The sequence below is a fragment of the Peromyscus californicus genome, unplaced genomic scaffold (genome assembly GCF_007827085.1).
Source record: "Peromyscus californicus insignis strain IS unplaced genomic scaffold, ASM782708v3 Scaffold_9__1_contigs__length_137607984, whole genome shotgun sequence".
NCBI lineage: Eukaryota > Metazoa > Chordata > Mammalia > Rodentia > Cricetidae > Peromyscus > Peromyscus californicus.
Genome location: NW_026294617.1, coordinates 43,509,085 through 43,527,089, shown reverse-complemented (window position 1 = coordinate 43,527,089; position 18,005 = coordinate 43,509,085). Strand labels below are relative to the sequence as shown.

Sequence of the window (18,005 nt, the reverse complement as noted above, 5' to 3'; positions counted from 1 at the left end):
AAGTTGCCCGACTCTCTTCTAGAAACCCCAGGTCAGGATGTCCTAGCTAACTTATCTTAGCCATTGTTAAAACTGCTTGTGCGGAGCCTCCTCCAGCTAACCGCTATCTGAGCCGCCTGCTTTTGCAGAACCCCCCCTCAGACTGGCTAACGACTTATCTTAGCTTTGGTTGAAACTGCTTGCTTCAATCTGCTTACTGTGTGAAGCACCTCTGCCCGCTGCAGCTGCTGGATGAGATGCCTGGACAAGGTCTCTGCCCTTAAAAACCCGGTGTTCTGGACACTTGGGACCACACCTAGGTCCCTGAACACCTGGGTGTGGTCCCAGTCATCTGGAATATAAAGACTTTTGATTGGCCTTGTACTATAGACACAGAGGTCCTCTCTGTTGAGCTCCCAGTCACACCAGAATACATCTTTCTTTCCTTCCTGACTTTAGACACAACACCATAGCCATACTACATTTTGCCAATTATACAATGACACAGAATAAACATTCCATTCCAAAAAGTGTCCCCACCCCCATTTTATTCAGTTCAGGACTGGCTGTCAGGGAATGGTTCCATCCACAGTTAAGATGGGTCTTCCCATATCAACTAGCATAATCAAGATAATGTCTCATAGAAATGCCTAGAGGACCATCTCCCTTGTTCTAGATTCTGTCAATTGACAACACTTTGTGTGTGCATTATCTCAGTTTGCACCCAATAATTTGAAGTAGATTTTTTAAAGCACATAAAATATATAACAATATCAGGAAATAAGTGAAGAAATTAGTCAAGGGGAAGTAAGAATAGAATGGTGGGTAAACTGAAGGCAGGCCGAGGTAAGCATATGTGTGTATGTTTACATCTTGCACACTAGATAAGTAGGAGAGGTACATGGTCCTCCTCCTCTGAGACTGCTTTCTGCTTGAGGTAGAAGATGAATGAACAAGATGGGTCCTTGGGTCGAGACAGGGAGATGGGCATGCTGGACAAGGAAAGGCTCAGAGGGGAAATGGGCAAAGCTGGCCAGTCTCCTTCTACTGAGATGGAACCCTGACCTACATCACAGTCACTGTCTGGTATCTCCTCAGTCTCCCACCTTCCCACCCATCCCCCCAGTAACACCAGGAGTACTTACCAAGACCCAAGCAAGAAACTCTGAGTCCTGATTTCCCAAGATTCCTAGAAGAAAAGCAAAGCAACACATAGTTATCACTTCCACCTGGGAAGCAGCCCACACCGTAACCCTGAATATTATCTTTCTTGACAAGAGCTGAGACAGAGGACAGTGTCCCCGTAGCCTTGGGAAGCTCCTCTTTTTCTTTGCTATTTTCACTGAATCTCTGCTTCATTTTGTCATTGAGAAACTCAAAATCTTCTAAGGCTTAGCCTAAGAACAAAGTGTCCCCGCGTTTACTGTCTCTCTCTTTCCTTCTAGAATGTGCATTCTTCCAGAGGAAGGGGATTTACCTTTTTCACTAACCAACTGTCCATCATTATCACAGACATTCTACTGCATATGCACTTAATAAACTTGTTGACTTGTTGACTTAATGACTTCTAAAAGACAAGGAAAACCATCTTTACTGTAATCTATTTTTATACAACTTTGCAGAAAATTAACGCAGGAAGTTCTGACAACCCTTTAAAGAAGAAGTCTTCTTTTATTTCTTAACTTTTTTTTAATCCCTGAAAGTTCATCAAGGAAAAGAAACATAGTTTTATAATTTCACATAGAGATGGAACCAGGTGTTGCAGCTCTCATATACCTATAAGTCTTTATGGACAACCAAAACCAACCCATTTCTGTCCTCTAACTAGTACTTCTCAGAGAAGACATCAGATTCTCAACCAGTAAATGTCTCACAGAACCAGTGTGCAGATCAAACCAAGGAGGCAAAGCTGAAGTAATTACAACTGTGGGGAAAACAATTGTTCCCTTTTCTGACCACACACTGTGCGGCTCCCTCTCAACTTCTGCTCCAGAGCAATACCCTGGTCCCTTCACCAGCTGGTTCTCCTCTTTGTAGGCTGATTTGGTTTCTTTTGAGGTAGTAATCAGTGCTTTCATTTTTACACCGTGGTTTTTTTCCTCTTGCTTTTCATTGTTTATACAATGTCACCAGGTGACACATGTAATTTCACAGCTAGTCAAATATTTATCAGAATGCAGAATTGAAAGACCCGGGGCTTTGACCCATTGTTACGTTAGCTGAGTGACCTTAGGAAAAAGCTTCTGGGGTTTGATTTCTTCATTAGTAGGATGGGATGTTGGTGTCTGTGGCATTCATTTAGTATTATTTCTATGTGGATGGAATCTGATTAATTATTATTTTTTTTTTTTTTCCGTTTTTCGAGACAGGGTTTCTCTGTGTAGCTTTGCGCCTTTCCTGGGACTCACTTGGTAGCCCAGACTGGCCTCGAACTCACAGAGATCCACCTGGCTCTGCCTCCCAAGTGCTGGGATTAAAGGCGTGCGCCACCACCGCCCGGCGGAATCTGATTAATTATGATAAAGTTATACAGTAGGAAAGGACAGGGAGGTCAGTGCTTCCTGACTGCTGACCTCTAACAGACATGGTGTTAAATTTTCCCACATTATTTGGATATTTGCCACCAGAAGGAAGCTTGCACACAAGTACACGTGAAACATGTTTTTGAACTACTAGATTAGGAGAGAAGTAAATGGATATCTTTCATGAAAAAAATTTCATAAGACATTGCTCTTTGATTTGTGTGTGTGTGTGTGTGTGTGTGTGTGTGTGTGTGTGTGTGTGTGTGTGTGTGTGTGATCATTAGGTGTGTAGCTGGAAGATCTTCCTCTGTAGTCTGAAAGTCTGCTTATTTCCAAAGATGGAAACTTAGAGCAAAAATAGTTTAACAAGGAGAACAAAAAACACAGCATTCAAGATGAAACAAAACAACAAGAAAAATGTAAGTGAACACTCGGGGTCGTCCAGGTAAGACACCCAACACCGATGAGGAAGCAAATGTTCAATGAGAGGTCACTGTGTTCCAGGCACAGCTTTGGGACACAGTGGGGACAAAGCACAGCTCTCTACTTCTAAGAAACCGAAAGTCCAAGGAGGGACAAGGTAGAGCACAACATGTCATCACAGTTCAGTGGTGTGTGCCCCATCACGGGAGTCTTAGGGAGCATGGGGTGGGCACTCTGTGCTTGTCATGAGGAAACAGATCTAGACAAGGCTTCCTGTGGACCTTTAACAGCATTTAGTCATTTTGAGAATAATATGGAGGGGGAATAGCAATGTAAAACAAACAAGATAACAACCAACCAACAAGGCAAAGCAGAACAAAGCAGCTTGAAGGCTCAGTCTGTATAGACCGGAGTTCTCCAACAAATTCAAAAATGGCAAGTTAGTGTGACTGAACACTTTCTTAGCGAGAGCCTCCCACCCAAGGCAGAGAACTGCCCTATTTTCCCTTTGATCGTGACGTAGGACAATTAGTGATCAGTCAGGATGGAAAACTGGACTAGAGACCTGTCAGCAAAAACAAGTTGCCAAATAGCAAGAAGTCACCACAGCCCATCCCCTTTCCATTGCTATTTACACACAGAGGGCAGCCTTTCTGAGATAAAGAAATGTGGAATGTAAGGGAAGTTTAATGACAGACAGATGCTGATCCAGTGGTCACAGGCCCCATCTGAGCTTTAGTGTTTTTGTGTCTTTCAACACTTTAATCTCTGATACGCTCTCTAAATATTTTCTTTTTCTACAGAGAATGGTTACTAAATTTGTGGGGTCATTTTAAAGTGGAAGACATTTTCCATACTTTAGAGGTTTCTGAGTCTTTCAATATATTGCCCTTACTTTGTCTATTTTCAAGATGTGTACCACATAAATAAATCATTCTTGACACATGATGATGCTACACACTTTACAGATGGAGAAGGTGGAAGGAAAGGCAACTCATGTAGGGCATGAAATCCCAACACTATTGCAGTTATACCAAGTGGCACAATGGCCTTTTTCCTGACTTTGTCCATCAGTGTGAGTCAGAAATGTGGCAGTGACTAGCTACCCTGACCCATTTAAACCTTGCTAGATGACAGAAGCCCAAACACTTGATACATGTGATACAATGAGTCCCAAATGTACCCTTTGGTTCTTTGTGTGTGTGGCTACAAGATCCAATCACCAAGTGCATCCACTCATGCTCAACTATAACGCATTGCCTGGATCCATTCTGTTACCCAGGTAGAATCTTCACAAGCCCATCATGATCTTTGGTGACATGATGTAGCCAAATGACTCTATAAGATTTCATTTTATTTCTTAATTCCTCAGCGTCCGCGAGTGAGGCGACAGAGACTGTCTTAAAGCACATTGGATTTCCAACTACCTCGAATTCCTTCCCCATTTGATCCAAAATAGTCTTGCCGCACAGGCTTCCCTGTTTTATCTGTGTCAGATACGCCCGAAGGAAGTCTCACCATGTTCATTTTTAGTATCTGTTCTCGTTCGACTCAAAAATAAAAGCTCCCCCTTCCCAGGTGAACCCGAAATGCTCTGCTGCTAATATTAGAAATGAATGACATCAATATGGGGACACGGGGCACTTGGTTCTGTCAGTCAGATTTTTGGAAAGCTTAAAGCTTAAAGCCTCAGTGAAGTCATCTGGCTTGTGGAGGACTGGAAGGTTTATTTCTGCTTTCTTTTGGGAGGGAGCTGTCCACTCGGCAAACACACGGCCGAGCCTCCTCTCTTGCAATGGTTAATGCCTAGTATTGTTTTATGGTGCACCAGGCTCTTTTTGCTCTGAAGGCAATAATAGAATAGTGTGAACTGAAATGGAGTGTCATCTCTGTGTAGTAGCGCATGCCTTTCTCCTGTTCCCAGTTCCTTTGAAATCAGAGATGCTAAAAGCAGAAGGTTAGCAGCCCAAATGTGTTGTTTTAAATGGCCTGCTTCTGGATAAGTGTATCTTGGATATTATTATTCACAGTTTTAAACTGCTAGGAAGAGAGGAATAGCTAGCTAAAATATGTACCTTGCATTTGACCAAGCATATTGTCTGACAAAATCCCCAATTTAAAGAATGTCACAGCAGGACCGACTGAGAGCATATGTAAGAGGCTCCAGTAGCTGTGTGGGTGGTGGGCACAAGTCGGATCTGACCTGGTTTTCTTGTGGCCAGAACACTACACTGATCATTGGCTATCTCTATCTCAACATGTGCCTGACCCTCCACACTCCACTCTGCAGTGTGCCATGTCTTACCTGGAGATTACTAAGCAAGTTTATTTTTTTTTAAATGTACATTTAACTTTTCTTAAAACAAAACAGAAATAAAAACCAGAATCCAAATTGTATTCATTTGTCAAGGTAGTGAGGGTCATATGGTACATTTCTGTGCTGTGAATGTGACTACAGTTGATGAATAGGAGCCTTGAGCTAGGCTTGGAGGAGGCGCTGAGTAGTAGGTACTTACGTCATAGGAAGGAGATATATAGTAAACTGAACTGACCATTTGATTATGTGGTACTAAAATAGCTTTGGCCTGAGGATGTCTCTACAACTTGAGCCCTTGCATGATGAATCTGCAGCCAGATGGTATATAAACTCACTGAAAGCATAACTTAAGTATATACTTTGGTAACGAATATCTGAGTCTTAGACAATCACAAACTGTCAACTGATTAGACTGTGCTCAGAAAAAGAAAAAACACAGATCAGTCTTGGTGCTAGCCATTTGCCAAGCCACTGCCCGGTCCCTCACTCTGTCTAAGTGATGCTTGCCCGTGTCGCAGAACATAATTTCCTAAACTCTCTGGTTTTGAGGGCTGCTTGACTCATGAATTGCTATTTGCTCAGCTAAGCTCTGTAAATTTTTTCTAAAGTTCCTAACACTTATAAGAGTACATAAAACAGATAGTGCGATCTAAATTTAAGATGGTGGGGTAAAGTCTAGAGGCCTCAACCCTACATGAAGAAGGACAGGCAACTAAGAAGGCTGAGAGGGGGAGAAAGCGTGTTCCAGAGAAGAGCACACTGATGGTCACCCAATACCAAATGGTCAGCCCTGAAAACATACATACAAGTGACATTATTACAGACTGAATAGGTTGTGTGTGTGTGTGTGTGTAAGTATGTATGTATGTATACCTGTGTGTGTATGTATAGACATATGTGAATGTAACAACAATTAATGGAAAAGAGGCCACGGATTTGAAAGAGAATGGGGAGTGTGCTGTAAGGAGGAAAGAAAAGGGAGAAATGATGTAATTATAATCTCCAAAAAAAAAAAAAAGATTGTAATGTGGTGGAAGATTGCCCAGTTGGGGCAGCCAGGAAGAACATTTTTAGGGAAGTGACATTTAAATCTAGAGCCAAAGAGCTCAATGGATAAAGCAGGGACTAACATTCTAGGCAGAGTGAACAGCATGTACGAGAGCTCAGACTGGAAGAGGCATTGAAGAAGTAGACGTCCAGCGCAGTAGAAGAAAAGAGTAACCCCAAGGGAAGAGTGACTCCAGATGAGTGAGTGGAGAAGCCAGATCTAACAGAGCCTTCCAGGGTAGGGTGTGGGCTAGGGGTTTGCTCTGCGTGAGTAACTCCTGAAAAGCATAAGCAGGGAAAATAGGTCAAAGGGAGGCGTGAGAGGAGCTAGGAGGCTAGTCAGGTGGTGCTGATGAGAACTGATGGTATCAGTCAGATTTACAGCCATAGGACAAGGGAGCCTGCAGATGCTTGTGGGTAGAAACCTGTGGGACTAACTGTTTGATTAAATGTAATGGTGAAAAAAAGGAGTAAGGGGCCATTCTCGATCTTCTGACTTGACAGCCGGGTAAAGAGGGGTGTTTTTCATTGAAGTAGGGTGCTTTTCACTTTGCTAGACTTTATTGGAGAAACAGAATATTTTTAATCTACTGTAGGACACATGGGATTAGAACATCCATGAAACATTCAAGTGACTTAGGGGCCCATAGTTGGCAGGAGGGATTAGGGATACCAGACACCTTGAGCAGAAACAACGCCAAGGGAAAGCATATTCATGGAGAGAAAGGGATGGATGGGGGACTTTCAGGGGCTCCAGTTCTGTGGACAGTGGAGAGGAAGATACTTCAGCAAAGCAAATGAGGAGAGGCCAAGGTGCTGGGGACTAGGAGAGGGGCTATGCAGGAGGCCACCAGGAGGCTGCCTCAATTGGGGGTCAGTTGGCAGAAATGCTGCAGGCTGCTAAGAGATCAAGAGGGATCAGGGAGAAATGCCCTTCAGTTTGAAATAGCATAATGGCTGTGGCCCCTTGTCTTCCAGAGAGCCCTCTCCTGGCCTGAGCTCTAGCCAAGTAGCTTGGTTGTCTCATGGGTGTTTCAATCCCCTGTGTCCTAAAGGTTAATGGTGAGCACTGTAGTGAATCTGGCAGCAGGCTGCCTCCGTTCCTTACATACTTCACATTCAGCCCAGTGGTCCTCCTCACTGTATTCTGGCCTGGATGGACATGTGCCCAGTCGTTCAAGTCACATGCCCTGAATAAATCACAAGTATGTTTAAGGTATTTGTCTAGAGTCATAGGCAATGAGAGCAAGGTTGAAAACAGGATAAGACAGGCCAAGGAAGCAGTTTTGAGAATTAATGTGGGGCTGAAAAACTTAGCATCATTGCTTCCATGGCCACCAGGATGGGAGAATGAGGATGGGACATGTAATCATGTAGATATCAATATATAAGTTCCAATGCCATGTGGAAGTAGTGTAGCTGGAGAGTTTTCTCTCTGGGTCCTGCCAAGCCCTGGCAGTTCCTCAGCCCACTTATAAAATAAACATACAGACGCTTATATTATTTAAACTGCTTGGTCATTAGCTCAGGCCTATCATTGTCTAGCTCTTACTCTTATATTTAGTCCATTTTTATTAACCTATACTTTGTCACGTGGCTCGTGGCTTACTGGTACCTTACATTTTTCTGTCTTGGCGGTGGCTCCAGGCAGTCTCCTCTGCCTTTCTGTTCCCTTAATTCTCCTCTCTGTTAGTCCCGCCTATACTTCCTGTCTGGCTACTGGCCAATCAGTGTTTTATTTATTAACATATTTGTCATACAGAACATCCCACAGCAAAGTAAGGCTTGAGAAATGTCTATCCAGGTTTACTTACCACTTGCATAAAAGTTACATGGTATTTTCCACATCAGAAACACCTGAATCATTAGGAAAACCGGCAATTAGTAACTTAGTTTGAATGAGACTCCATCTTGAAGGCACACGACTTGGGGAGTCAACCGACTTGAGTAGAAATGGATATATACTTATTTGTTTTGCCCAGTTTTAACTAACAACATTTCCTTCGATTGTGAATATAGCTGAGAAACCAGAGAAGTACACATATGACCTGTGACTTTGCTGCACATGGGAACTGCGGGTATTTCCATATCACATGACTGTTGCTTCAGAGGTCTCAAAGGATCTCACTCATCATTTATATGCAGAACTTCTTAGGAATTGTGACATTCAGCCTGCCCTAAAACTTGTCAGTTAATACTTCAGTAAACAAGTGCATGTATTACTAGGTCACACATTTCAGTTTAAAATACTTTAAAATTGAATGGGGATTCTATATGTTTGATATTGGGTGCTTAAAAGTTCCTTTTCTGGGAAGCTCTGGAGGCTTCACCAGGGTTGTGGAGGCATTCTTGTGTTAAGAGTTTCACACACAGATGAAAGCTGCTATTGAATCATTTCTGGTGTGACCAAACATCTGTTGCAAAGCATATAAACTTACAAGTGTCTTTGTGTGTGTGTGCTCATATGTGTACAGGTGTGTGTGTGTGTGTGTGTGTGTGTGTGTGTGTGTGTGTGTGTGTGCAGGAGTGTGCACATGTATGTGTATGTACATGGGAGAGCAGAGAATACCTCTGAGGCTTGCCTCGCACACTGTATTTCTATCCTAACTTTCATGTGGCTCATTCATGCAACCTTGTCATAGAACACTTGTCTTTATAGTTTTTTTGTTTTAATATAGAATAATATTTCCTTCCTTAAATCTTCTAGCAAGTTTGTTGCCTCTGATCTGGGCAACCCTGGTATTCTTGATAGCCTCTGTGGGTCACCTGGAATTGGCTTTCAAATACTTATACCTTGCTATGAAAGACAGCTTTTTATTCCATCATTTAAGAAGTAGGAACCAAGTGATAAGGACTTAAAACCTAAACATCTGGGACTCATGGAGGGGTGTTTACACAATAAGAAGCAAGCATTTGGTTCTGCCTGTCCCACCTGCGACAAGTTCTAGGGAATTCACAAGTCAGAACCGTCTTGTGTGTTACCTTGAGAGAACTGGTGTCTAAAGTCAGGATGAGGGCTAGTTTCCAGGGATACCAACCACGTGACCAGGCAAGCTGAATGCGTTAACTGTGGTGTGTTGGGGGTGGGGAGGGAGGCTCTGGCCCTCCTTGCTGTGAGCATCTTTTCCTCTTGGCTCTCGTTGAGTTGTGTTATTTTATAGTAAATGGGACAGTAAGTAAGCATTTTTCTGGGCTCTGTAAGCCACTCTAACCAATAAAATCACAATAAAGGGCTTGGGGACCTCTCATTGGTAGCCAGGTGAGCATAGGTTGTGAGGGACTTGGACAGCACAGCTGTGATGGACATCTGACTGAGGCTGCCTTATGGTCTTGGTTCTTGACCTAGTGGAGTTCTCACTAAACGGTTAAGTGTCAGAAGTGGGCTGATTTGCAGGTCACCCTGCCAGTGTCAAGGAATTGAACAGGGAAAACCAAAACAAAATACCACATCTGGTCACAGATAACTGTATGCTGAGCCTGTAGTAGGAGAAAACAGTTCCCCACCCTCCAGTACATGAAGAAGGTAGAGTCATTGGTCTCCCAAAAGGGGGGAAACACATCTCCCCTTTCTAAATTTTGTGTAGGATACACTTTGCTAAGTAAATATCACCCGCCTACGCCATTTTCAGGGCTCGGAGAAGCTCTAAACGTTAGAGTCTAAAGCTTTCTAAATTTTCACCCGGTGGTACTGTATTTCAAAAAGGAAATTCCAAAGATGAAGGTAAAGCCTTCCTTGGCATTCTCTTTGCAATAAGGACTGTGACTGGTTTCTCTGCAATGCGTTGCTGGGCTCTCAGTGGTCAGACAACTCACAATGCATCTGAGCATGCGTCCCAGGCCCCTGGTGTTCCCAAATCTGTTTTCCCAGGCAAATCTGCGTTCTCTGTAGAAAGCACTAAGCCAGGTGGTAGAGACTGAAGGCTAGGGAAGAAGGATGGGGAGGATCTTTCAATGTCCACTTAAAGGTAAATGCTTTCAGCCAGAGTGCATGAGTTTGCCTTTTCCTGGTCTTTGACAGGGGGACAGAAAACTAATGTGCTCACATTCTTTCTGTCTGCGGGTCAGAAAACCATGCTGTTGCATAGTGTACCTATTGTGTGCAAGGCCATTTCCCCTCCCAGACTGAAATCCAGGACAGTGGCTGTGCCTGGATCAACTGAACATACCTACACCACACACAGTTCTGGGTGTACAGTGATGTTTAGTGATGCCAGAACAAACGTCTAATGCCATCACTTTGCTGTGGGTGAAAACAACATTGTTACTCACTGTGGCTCTTTTGTTAGCCAGGGAGGCCTTTGTTAATTGCAAAACACTGGGCAGTTGAGTACTCACCCCCAGAGAAACCTTGCTCCAAGAACCTCTAGTGACCCATCTGCTCCGCAATAGTAATAATAGATGCTCTCAGAGGGTGCTGGGGAAGGTTCCATACCAAGACCGAGTCACTTAAGACAGCACCTGGCACATGGGAGATGCTCGCACAGTGCAAGCTGTGACTAGACAAACATGGATTTGATTTCAAGTTCCTCCCTTTAGCTTTGAGCCCCATCTTTCATGTGAAGTTTTCCTCTTCTGTAAAGCAAGTCTCTATTCCCTCTTCGGAGGATCACAACAGACACTTCAGCCTTTAATCGTTCTTACAGCCATAGAGGGCTTAGGACTCCTTCCAGTTTTACAAGAGGATGGAGCTTGGCCAGGTGCATTATCTCTCCACTCACACCCTTTCCCTGGTTCCTTGCCCCTCCCCTTTGGCTCCTTGCCCCTCCCCTTTGGCTCCTTGCTCCTCCCCTTGGCTCCTTGCCCCTCCCCTTTGGCTCCCTGTCCCTCCCCTTTGGCTCCTTGTCCCTCCCCTTTGGCTCCTTGCCCCTCCCCTTTGGCTCCTTGCCCCTCCCCTTGGCTCCTTGCCCCCTCTCTCTCCCCTAGCTTTTGTCACAGCTATTCCATCAGAGGAGACATTTCCTAGTGCTCAAGAAGTCACAGTTTCAGAGCCTGAGGCAAAGGGGAATGATGACTAAGGTTTGTTTTCAGGTTCAGTTTTGATCTTAGTCTAGTTTAATCCACTCAGTATTTTAAGCCACCTGTAGGTCACAGGTCAATGAGTGCCTTGAATTCAGAAAGTCAAGCTATGCATCTGAAAAAACAAGGCCCAGACCCCAGAGCCCTCCTTGTCCTCCCCCCTCCCCCGCCCAGGGCCTCTATAATCAACCAACTCCCAAACTGGGAAGAACTCTTTCTGGTGCCCTCTCTCCCCTCCATCCTGATGGCATGCCACTTCCTGGTAAGACTGCCTCTCTCAGTTCTAGAGTCCCTCTTGTTCTTCCTGTGTTTCTCTCTGACTGGGGTGCTGATCAGCTTATTTTTGTCTGAAGTGATTAGTGATCATGTGTTATCTTTTGCTGGTAGTCACCAAGCCCAACTAACTGGACTTTTCCCATAATGCTTAGCATCATGGAAGTAGAAGCAAATATTTCACTGAATGACCAGTTGGTGGGTTGAGAACTCTTTCTCACTATGTGATATAAATTACCAAAGTTAATTATTTTAGTCTTAACACTTTGGTGTTTAGATTATTAAAACTATAAAACAATATAGTTCAATAAAAAGAAATAAAAAGCATAAAGCTTAAAAAGGAATAAGTAAAACTATCTTTCATATAAACAGCATAATTGTCTTTTTGGAAAAAATGTCCCAAATAATCTCCTAAATTCTCCTAGATCTAGCAAGTAAGTTTAGCAAAGTTGAAGGGTATAACAATAGCATACAAAAGTCAATTATGGAATGGCTGGATGGCTCAGTGGATAAAGGCACTTGCTGAGAAGCCTGAAGACCTGAGTTTGACCCCTGGGATCTCCAGTAGAAGGGGAGAAATGATGCCTGCAAATTGTTCTCTTATCCCAACATGTGCAGTGGCACATGCAGCCACATAAATAAATGTAATATAAGTTAAAAATAAAGTACATATTTAATAACAAATGACTGGAACTTGAAATTGAGAAGAACAATGCTACTTACAAAAGCCCTCCCAAAACAAGATATAAATCACTCGAAATTAGGACCTGTAAGCAAAATATTGTAAAACTTTGAAGAGAGAAGTAAAAGATGATCTAACTACATGGAGATACACACCACGGTTATGATTATCAAGATTCAACTGTGTCAAGATGTCAGTTCCCCTCATTTTGATCTATGAGGTAAACCCAATCCCATTTTAAGCCCTAACAAAGTACCTTATAAATATTAATGGGGTGGGTCTAAAATTGACTTGGCAAGGTGAAAGAATTAGAACAGCTAAGGCAATTTGAAAATGAAGAACAAATTTGGGAGGCTCTCACTACCTGATTCCAGGGTGTAATAGAGAGTTTAATCATCAAGGCACTATGGCATTGTCAAAAGGAATGAGGGGTATATAAACCAAAGAGAACAGAGAGGGCAAAGTAGGCACCATGTGCAATAGTTAACTCACTTTCGATAACGTTGCAAAGACAATTCAATGAAAAAATAACTGTTCAGTAAATGGTGCTGGAACAGATGGAACAATTGTCTTTATGCTAAAAAAAAGTGATACAGACCTCATATTCTGTATAAAAATTAACTTAAAATGGATTATAGTACTAAATGTAAAACACAAAACTATAAAACTTCAAAGAAAAATGTCAGAGGAAATCTTGTGACTTTGGATTTAACAGTTTGTGGGTATGGGACTGTCTTTGCTAGGGGTTCTGTTGCTGTGAAGAGACACCATGACCATGGCAACTCTTGTAAAGGAAAACATTTAATTGGGGATGGCTCGATTACAGTTTCAGAGGTTTAGTCCATTATCATCATAGAGGGACATGGCTGCATGCAGGCCATGGGAAGGAGCTGAGAGTTCTACATCCTGATCTACAGGCAGCAGGAAGTGAACTGTGTCTCACACTGAGGATAGCTTGAGCAAAGGAGACTTCAAAGCCCACCCACGTAGTGACACACTTGCTCCAACAAGGCCACACCTACTCCAATAAGGCCACACCTCCTAATAGTGCCACTCCCTTTGGGGGCCATTTTCTTTCAAACCACCACAGGGACCAGAAAGATAATCTCTCCAAATTTAGAATGATTAAACTTAACAAAAATTAAAATTTTTGTTCTGCTAAAATTATCATTAAAAGGTTGAGAAGAAAAGCTACATCTTGGAAGAAAATATCTGCCAAAGGTCAATATAAAATAATTTAAGTGGTGAGTGGGTAGGGCCCTGAAGAAGTTATTTGATGACAGATAAACTTTTAGGAAGAAAATCAGTTCAGTATTACTAGATACTAGGAAAAATCAATTTAAAACCATAACAAGGGGGCTAAAGAAATGGCTCAGTGGTTAAGAGTACTGGCTCTTCTTCCAGAGGTCCTGGGTTCAATTCCCAGCAACCACATGGTGGCTCACAACCATCCTTCTTGAGATCTGGTGCCCTCTTCTGGCCTGCAGCCATATATGCAGGCAGAACACTGTACATAATAAATAAATAAATCTTAAACAAAACAAAACACTGGTTGGTGGTGGCACATGCCTTTAATCTCAGCACTTAGGAGGCAGAGGTAGGTGGATCTCTATGAGTTCAAGGCCAGCCTGGTCTACAAAGTGAGTTCCAGGATAGCCAGGGTGCTACACAGAGAAACCCTGTCTCAAAAAAACAAAACAAAACAAACAAATAAACAAAAAACCCATAATGAGATGCATTAATATACTTGTTAAAATACATAAGATAAAAATTAAAATATTAAACACAAATATATAATACCAAGAGGTGGCAAAGATGCAGAGTCAGTGAACTCTCATTCCTCATTGTTAAGAGTATAAAATGGTATAGCCCAGTGGAAAGATAGCTTGATGGCTTCTTAGAAAGTTAAACATATTCATAGTAAATGATTCAGTAATTCTATTCCTAGGTATTTACTTGAGTACATTGAAAACGTCTGTTCACACACACAGAAATGTACTCAAATATTTATAGCAGTTTTACTCATAATCACCCCAAATTGGAAACTACCCAGATGTCCATCAACTAATGAATGGATAAACACATTAGGCTTTCACATAATGAAATACCACTTGGCAGTAAAAGGAGGAGAACAATTGATTCATGATTCACAGAATAATATGGCTGTATCTGAAATGCAGTTTGCTAAGTGAAAGAAGCCAGACACCAATGGCTACACATTATATGATTCTATTTATACAAAATTCTAGCAAAGATAAAATTAGAGGGAGAGAAAACAGTGGAGTAGTTAATGTCCTGAGGTGAGAAGAAAGGTTGAGTATAAAGGAGGAGTTTGGGGACTTATGCAACTACTGTGTATGGTAGGTATGTGGGTTGATCAAAACCTATACCATGGTAAAACACAAAAAGTACACTGAGTGCTCAGCCATAAATGAAACATACCCTTTCTCCAAGACTCAGGGATCATCTCACAAGGTGTGTGTGCAAGTGCGTGTGCGTGCGTGCGTGCGTGCGTGTGTGTGTGTGTGTGTGTGTGTGTGTGTGTGTGTGTGTGTGTAAAACTGTAAGAGGAAGAGGGTGGGGAGGAACTGGGGCTAAACAATGTCTTCTGGACATGACATGGCTTCATACTCACGAACTCACAGCAGCAGTGGTTTTCTGCATAAGAGCTGCACAAGATTAAGCCAACCAATAGTTCAGTATGGGTGGGAGAAGAAAACCTGAGCTCACAGCTGAGGCTCTATTGACAGTTGATCCCCTCTTGGGGGAGGGAAAGTCAGTTTTCTTTAGGGGTGTGGCACTTGGTAAGGTTAACCATGGCCCTGTGGATGGTCTAGATCTGTGTATATTTGTACAATACTAATCAGCCTTATTGGATTTAAAGAAAGAAAGGAGGGTGTGAAGTTGGGAGGGGGATATCAGCAGATCTAGGAGGAACTGGAGAGTGGGGACAGGTATGAGCAAAATACATTGTATCCACTATAAATTTCCAAAGAATAAATAAAAATATATTCAAAACCATGATCTCATTCTATGAAGATTTCTAAATGTCTGTTAGGACCCAAGGGTATCGGAGATGAAATACAGCCTGCTGGAAATTAACCTAACTGTATTATAATGAATACTAAACCACACAGGATGAAGTGGGACACAGAGATCTGACTTTGCTTTGGAAAACAGAGTTTTAAGTGCACACTGAAGGCTAGGACAAAAAGATCCACGTGCAAGCACCACACTGGGTAAGTTTCTTTCCCACAGGACTGCGGGTTGGTAACTCTGAAACTGGGGTTGATTGAGAAAGGTAACGAGAAAATCTTTGAACACCAGGATGGGAAATTAAATAAAAGCAGAAGAACATTGAGAATCTCTTAAAGCTAAAACCCTCTCATTACATTTCACTTCCGCTGTGACCACTCTCATGATGCCGGGACATTTCTATTTTCCAAACTCAACAGTTATTGTACACATTAGCTCCTGAGCCATGCTATGAACCAGCTTTTAGAATGATGAGTGCTCATCCTTTCTACAAAAATAAGAAAACGTGACCTGGCCACTAGTGGGAATTGAGTATAGATGGTCCACGGTGGCACTTTGAACTTTGGCAATGGCTAGTGAGTGGCCAGGCGGGACTGTGGTCTTAGGTCACACTCATCTTTCATCCTCCATCTTGCTCTTTCCATTCTTTTGGGATATGTTTGTTATGTCTTAAACCAACTTGTCATCATTCTTCCTGTGGTGACTGGAAGCAAAGTGGTGTTTGACCTGAGGGCAGGAAGCTGTGGTGACGAGTGAGAACTGCTCTTCTAGATGGTTCTACGTACAGAGGTATCTGTGCCAATCCTGACGTTAGCTGAATTAAAGAGGGAGCTCTGCTGCAGGCACCCAGAATGGAGGAAAAGGGAAGAGAGCAGCCTCAACTGCAGCTTCCAGAAGAATGCGTTCTTTCCAAACCTGCAGATTAAACCTTATTTAATTGAAATATTTGAAATCCCCTTGCAAGTGGAAACAGAGCTTACCTCTCCATGGGCCAGAGGCACAAATACATTTTAAACATTGACTTCAGGCATTTTTAAATTAATTACTGTATGACAACCTTAAAATCCTGTGAAATACTTTTTGCCTTCTGATTGATGAATAATCCACCGTAGGAAATTAAAGCAATAGATTTCAGTTGGTTAAAATCACTGTCTGTACTCTACCCAGGCTGAGAACTTAATTGATCCTAAGTAAGATTTAGGTGTAACATGAAATGTTCTTATTAATAATAAAAAAAAACCTGGAGCCAGATATTGGGGTGAAAGCTGAAAGATCAGAGAAACAGAACAAGCCAGCCACATTCTTAACTCTAAGATATCCTCAGCCTCAAGAGCGTGAGTTCCTGTTTCTTTAAGCCTTATATACCTTTCTTTGCCCTAACATCACTTCCTGGGATTAAAGGCATGTGCTTCCCAGTACTGGGATTACAGGCATGTGCCACCACTGCCTGGCTCTGTTTCCAGTGTGGCCTTGAACTCACAGAGATCCAGACCGATCTCTGCCTCCTGAGTGATAGGATTAAAGATGTGTGCCACCACTGTCTGACTTCTATGTCTAATCGAGTGGCTGGCTCTGTCCTCGGATCCCCAGATAAGTTTATTAGGGTACACACTATATCATCACGTTTAGGTGACAGGACTTCAGATAGCTGGCTCCTGGTATTGATGGTAACTAGCTGTGGATTGGAGAATTCCTTGGTGTGGCTTCAAAGCCGTCAGAATCTTTGACATCTTATGACAAGAAGGAGCATCACTGTAAAAAAGTAGGCACCATCTATAATGTGACAGTCAAACATTTTGCTACCACAGTGAAAACTTTAATTATTTGGTCTGTTCTGTGTGATATTAGACGATATAACAAAGCCTTGAATTGCTTTGTATCACACAAGCCTTTGACTTTTAAAAATGGAGAAGTGCAGCCACTCAGCATGTATGCTTGGTTCTCCTTCTCTTAATTATTTTGTCTGTTGAAACCCAACTTCTTAAATAACAACCCTGCATAGAGCACTTGCTGTGTACAGTTTTAGCCTATATGTTCTACCCAAGGCACACATGTACGTGCACATAACCTTACTGAGCAGGCATCGTGTACCCATTTAATACACGAGGAGGAGAGCTGAGAGAATAATGAGCCGCTGTCCCACACACTTATCAGGTATACAGTGAAGTTTCTCATGGCAAGCTTGTCTGAGTCTGAACTCTTCACCCTTTCTGCTGCCACACTCTCTGCCCACTTAACCTGACTCAGCTGCGAGCTTTCAGCTAAGAACCAGGCAGCTCAGAATAACCCATCAGCTGGGGTTGGGTTCCTGCTCAGTCTGGTCAGTTCCAGCAGCCTAGAGAAGAGGGAGAGCAGAAGCTGGTGCAGCCTGGCTAGCGATGCATGTTTTTTTAGTGATGCGCGTTTTCCTGTGCCTCCCCGGGCTCTGCTCCCCCTCTGCCTTGCAGCTCTTCTTGGTCTCTTTATGATGGATGCCACCTCAGTGGTGGGAGTTGGTGAACTGCCAATCATCTTGCTCTTCTCCTGATCAGCCCTTAGCCAGAAATAATTGGGGGGAAAAATGTAAGGGAAAAGGAAACTTACACCTTGAAACCATTCAGAATTCATCAGAACTGATGTCATCCTTTTTGTGTGTGTGCATTTTTGGAAAGAGAAACTGAATGAAGCAGTTTGTATGCTCTGCTGACTGGAGATGGGAAGCAGGGCTGGA

General features: G+C 42.7%; 1 protein-coding gene across 2 annotated transcripts in view; it reads right to left on the bottom strand.

Annotated features, from left to right (window-relative positions):
- The window catches only part of Kcnab1 (potassium voltage-gated channel subfamily A regulatory beta subunit 1), a 382,887-nt gene that overhangs the window by 107,075 nt on the left and 257,807 nt on the right, over positions 1-18,005 (bottom strand). For both annotated transcript variants that reach the window (XM_052731508.1, XM_052731509.1), the window contains exon 2: positions 1,125-1,168. In XM_052731508.1, coding sequence (XP_052587468.1) covers positions 1,125-1,168 — 44 coding nt within the window. The remainder of the gene's footprint in view (positions 1-1,124; positions 1,169-18,005) is intronic.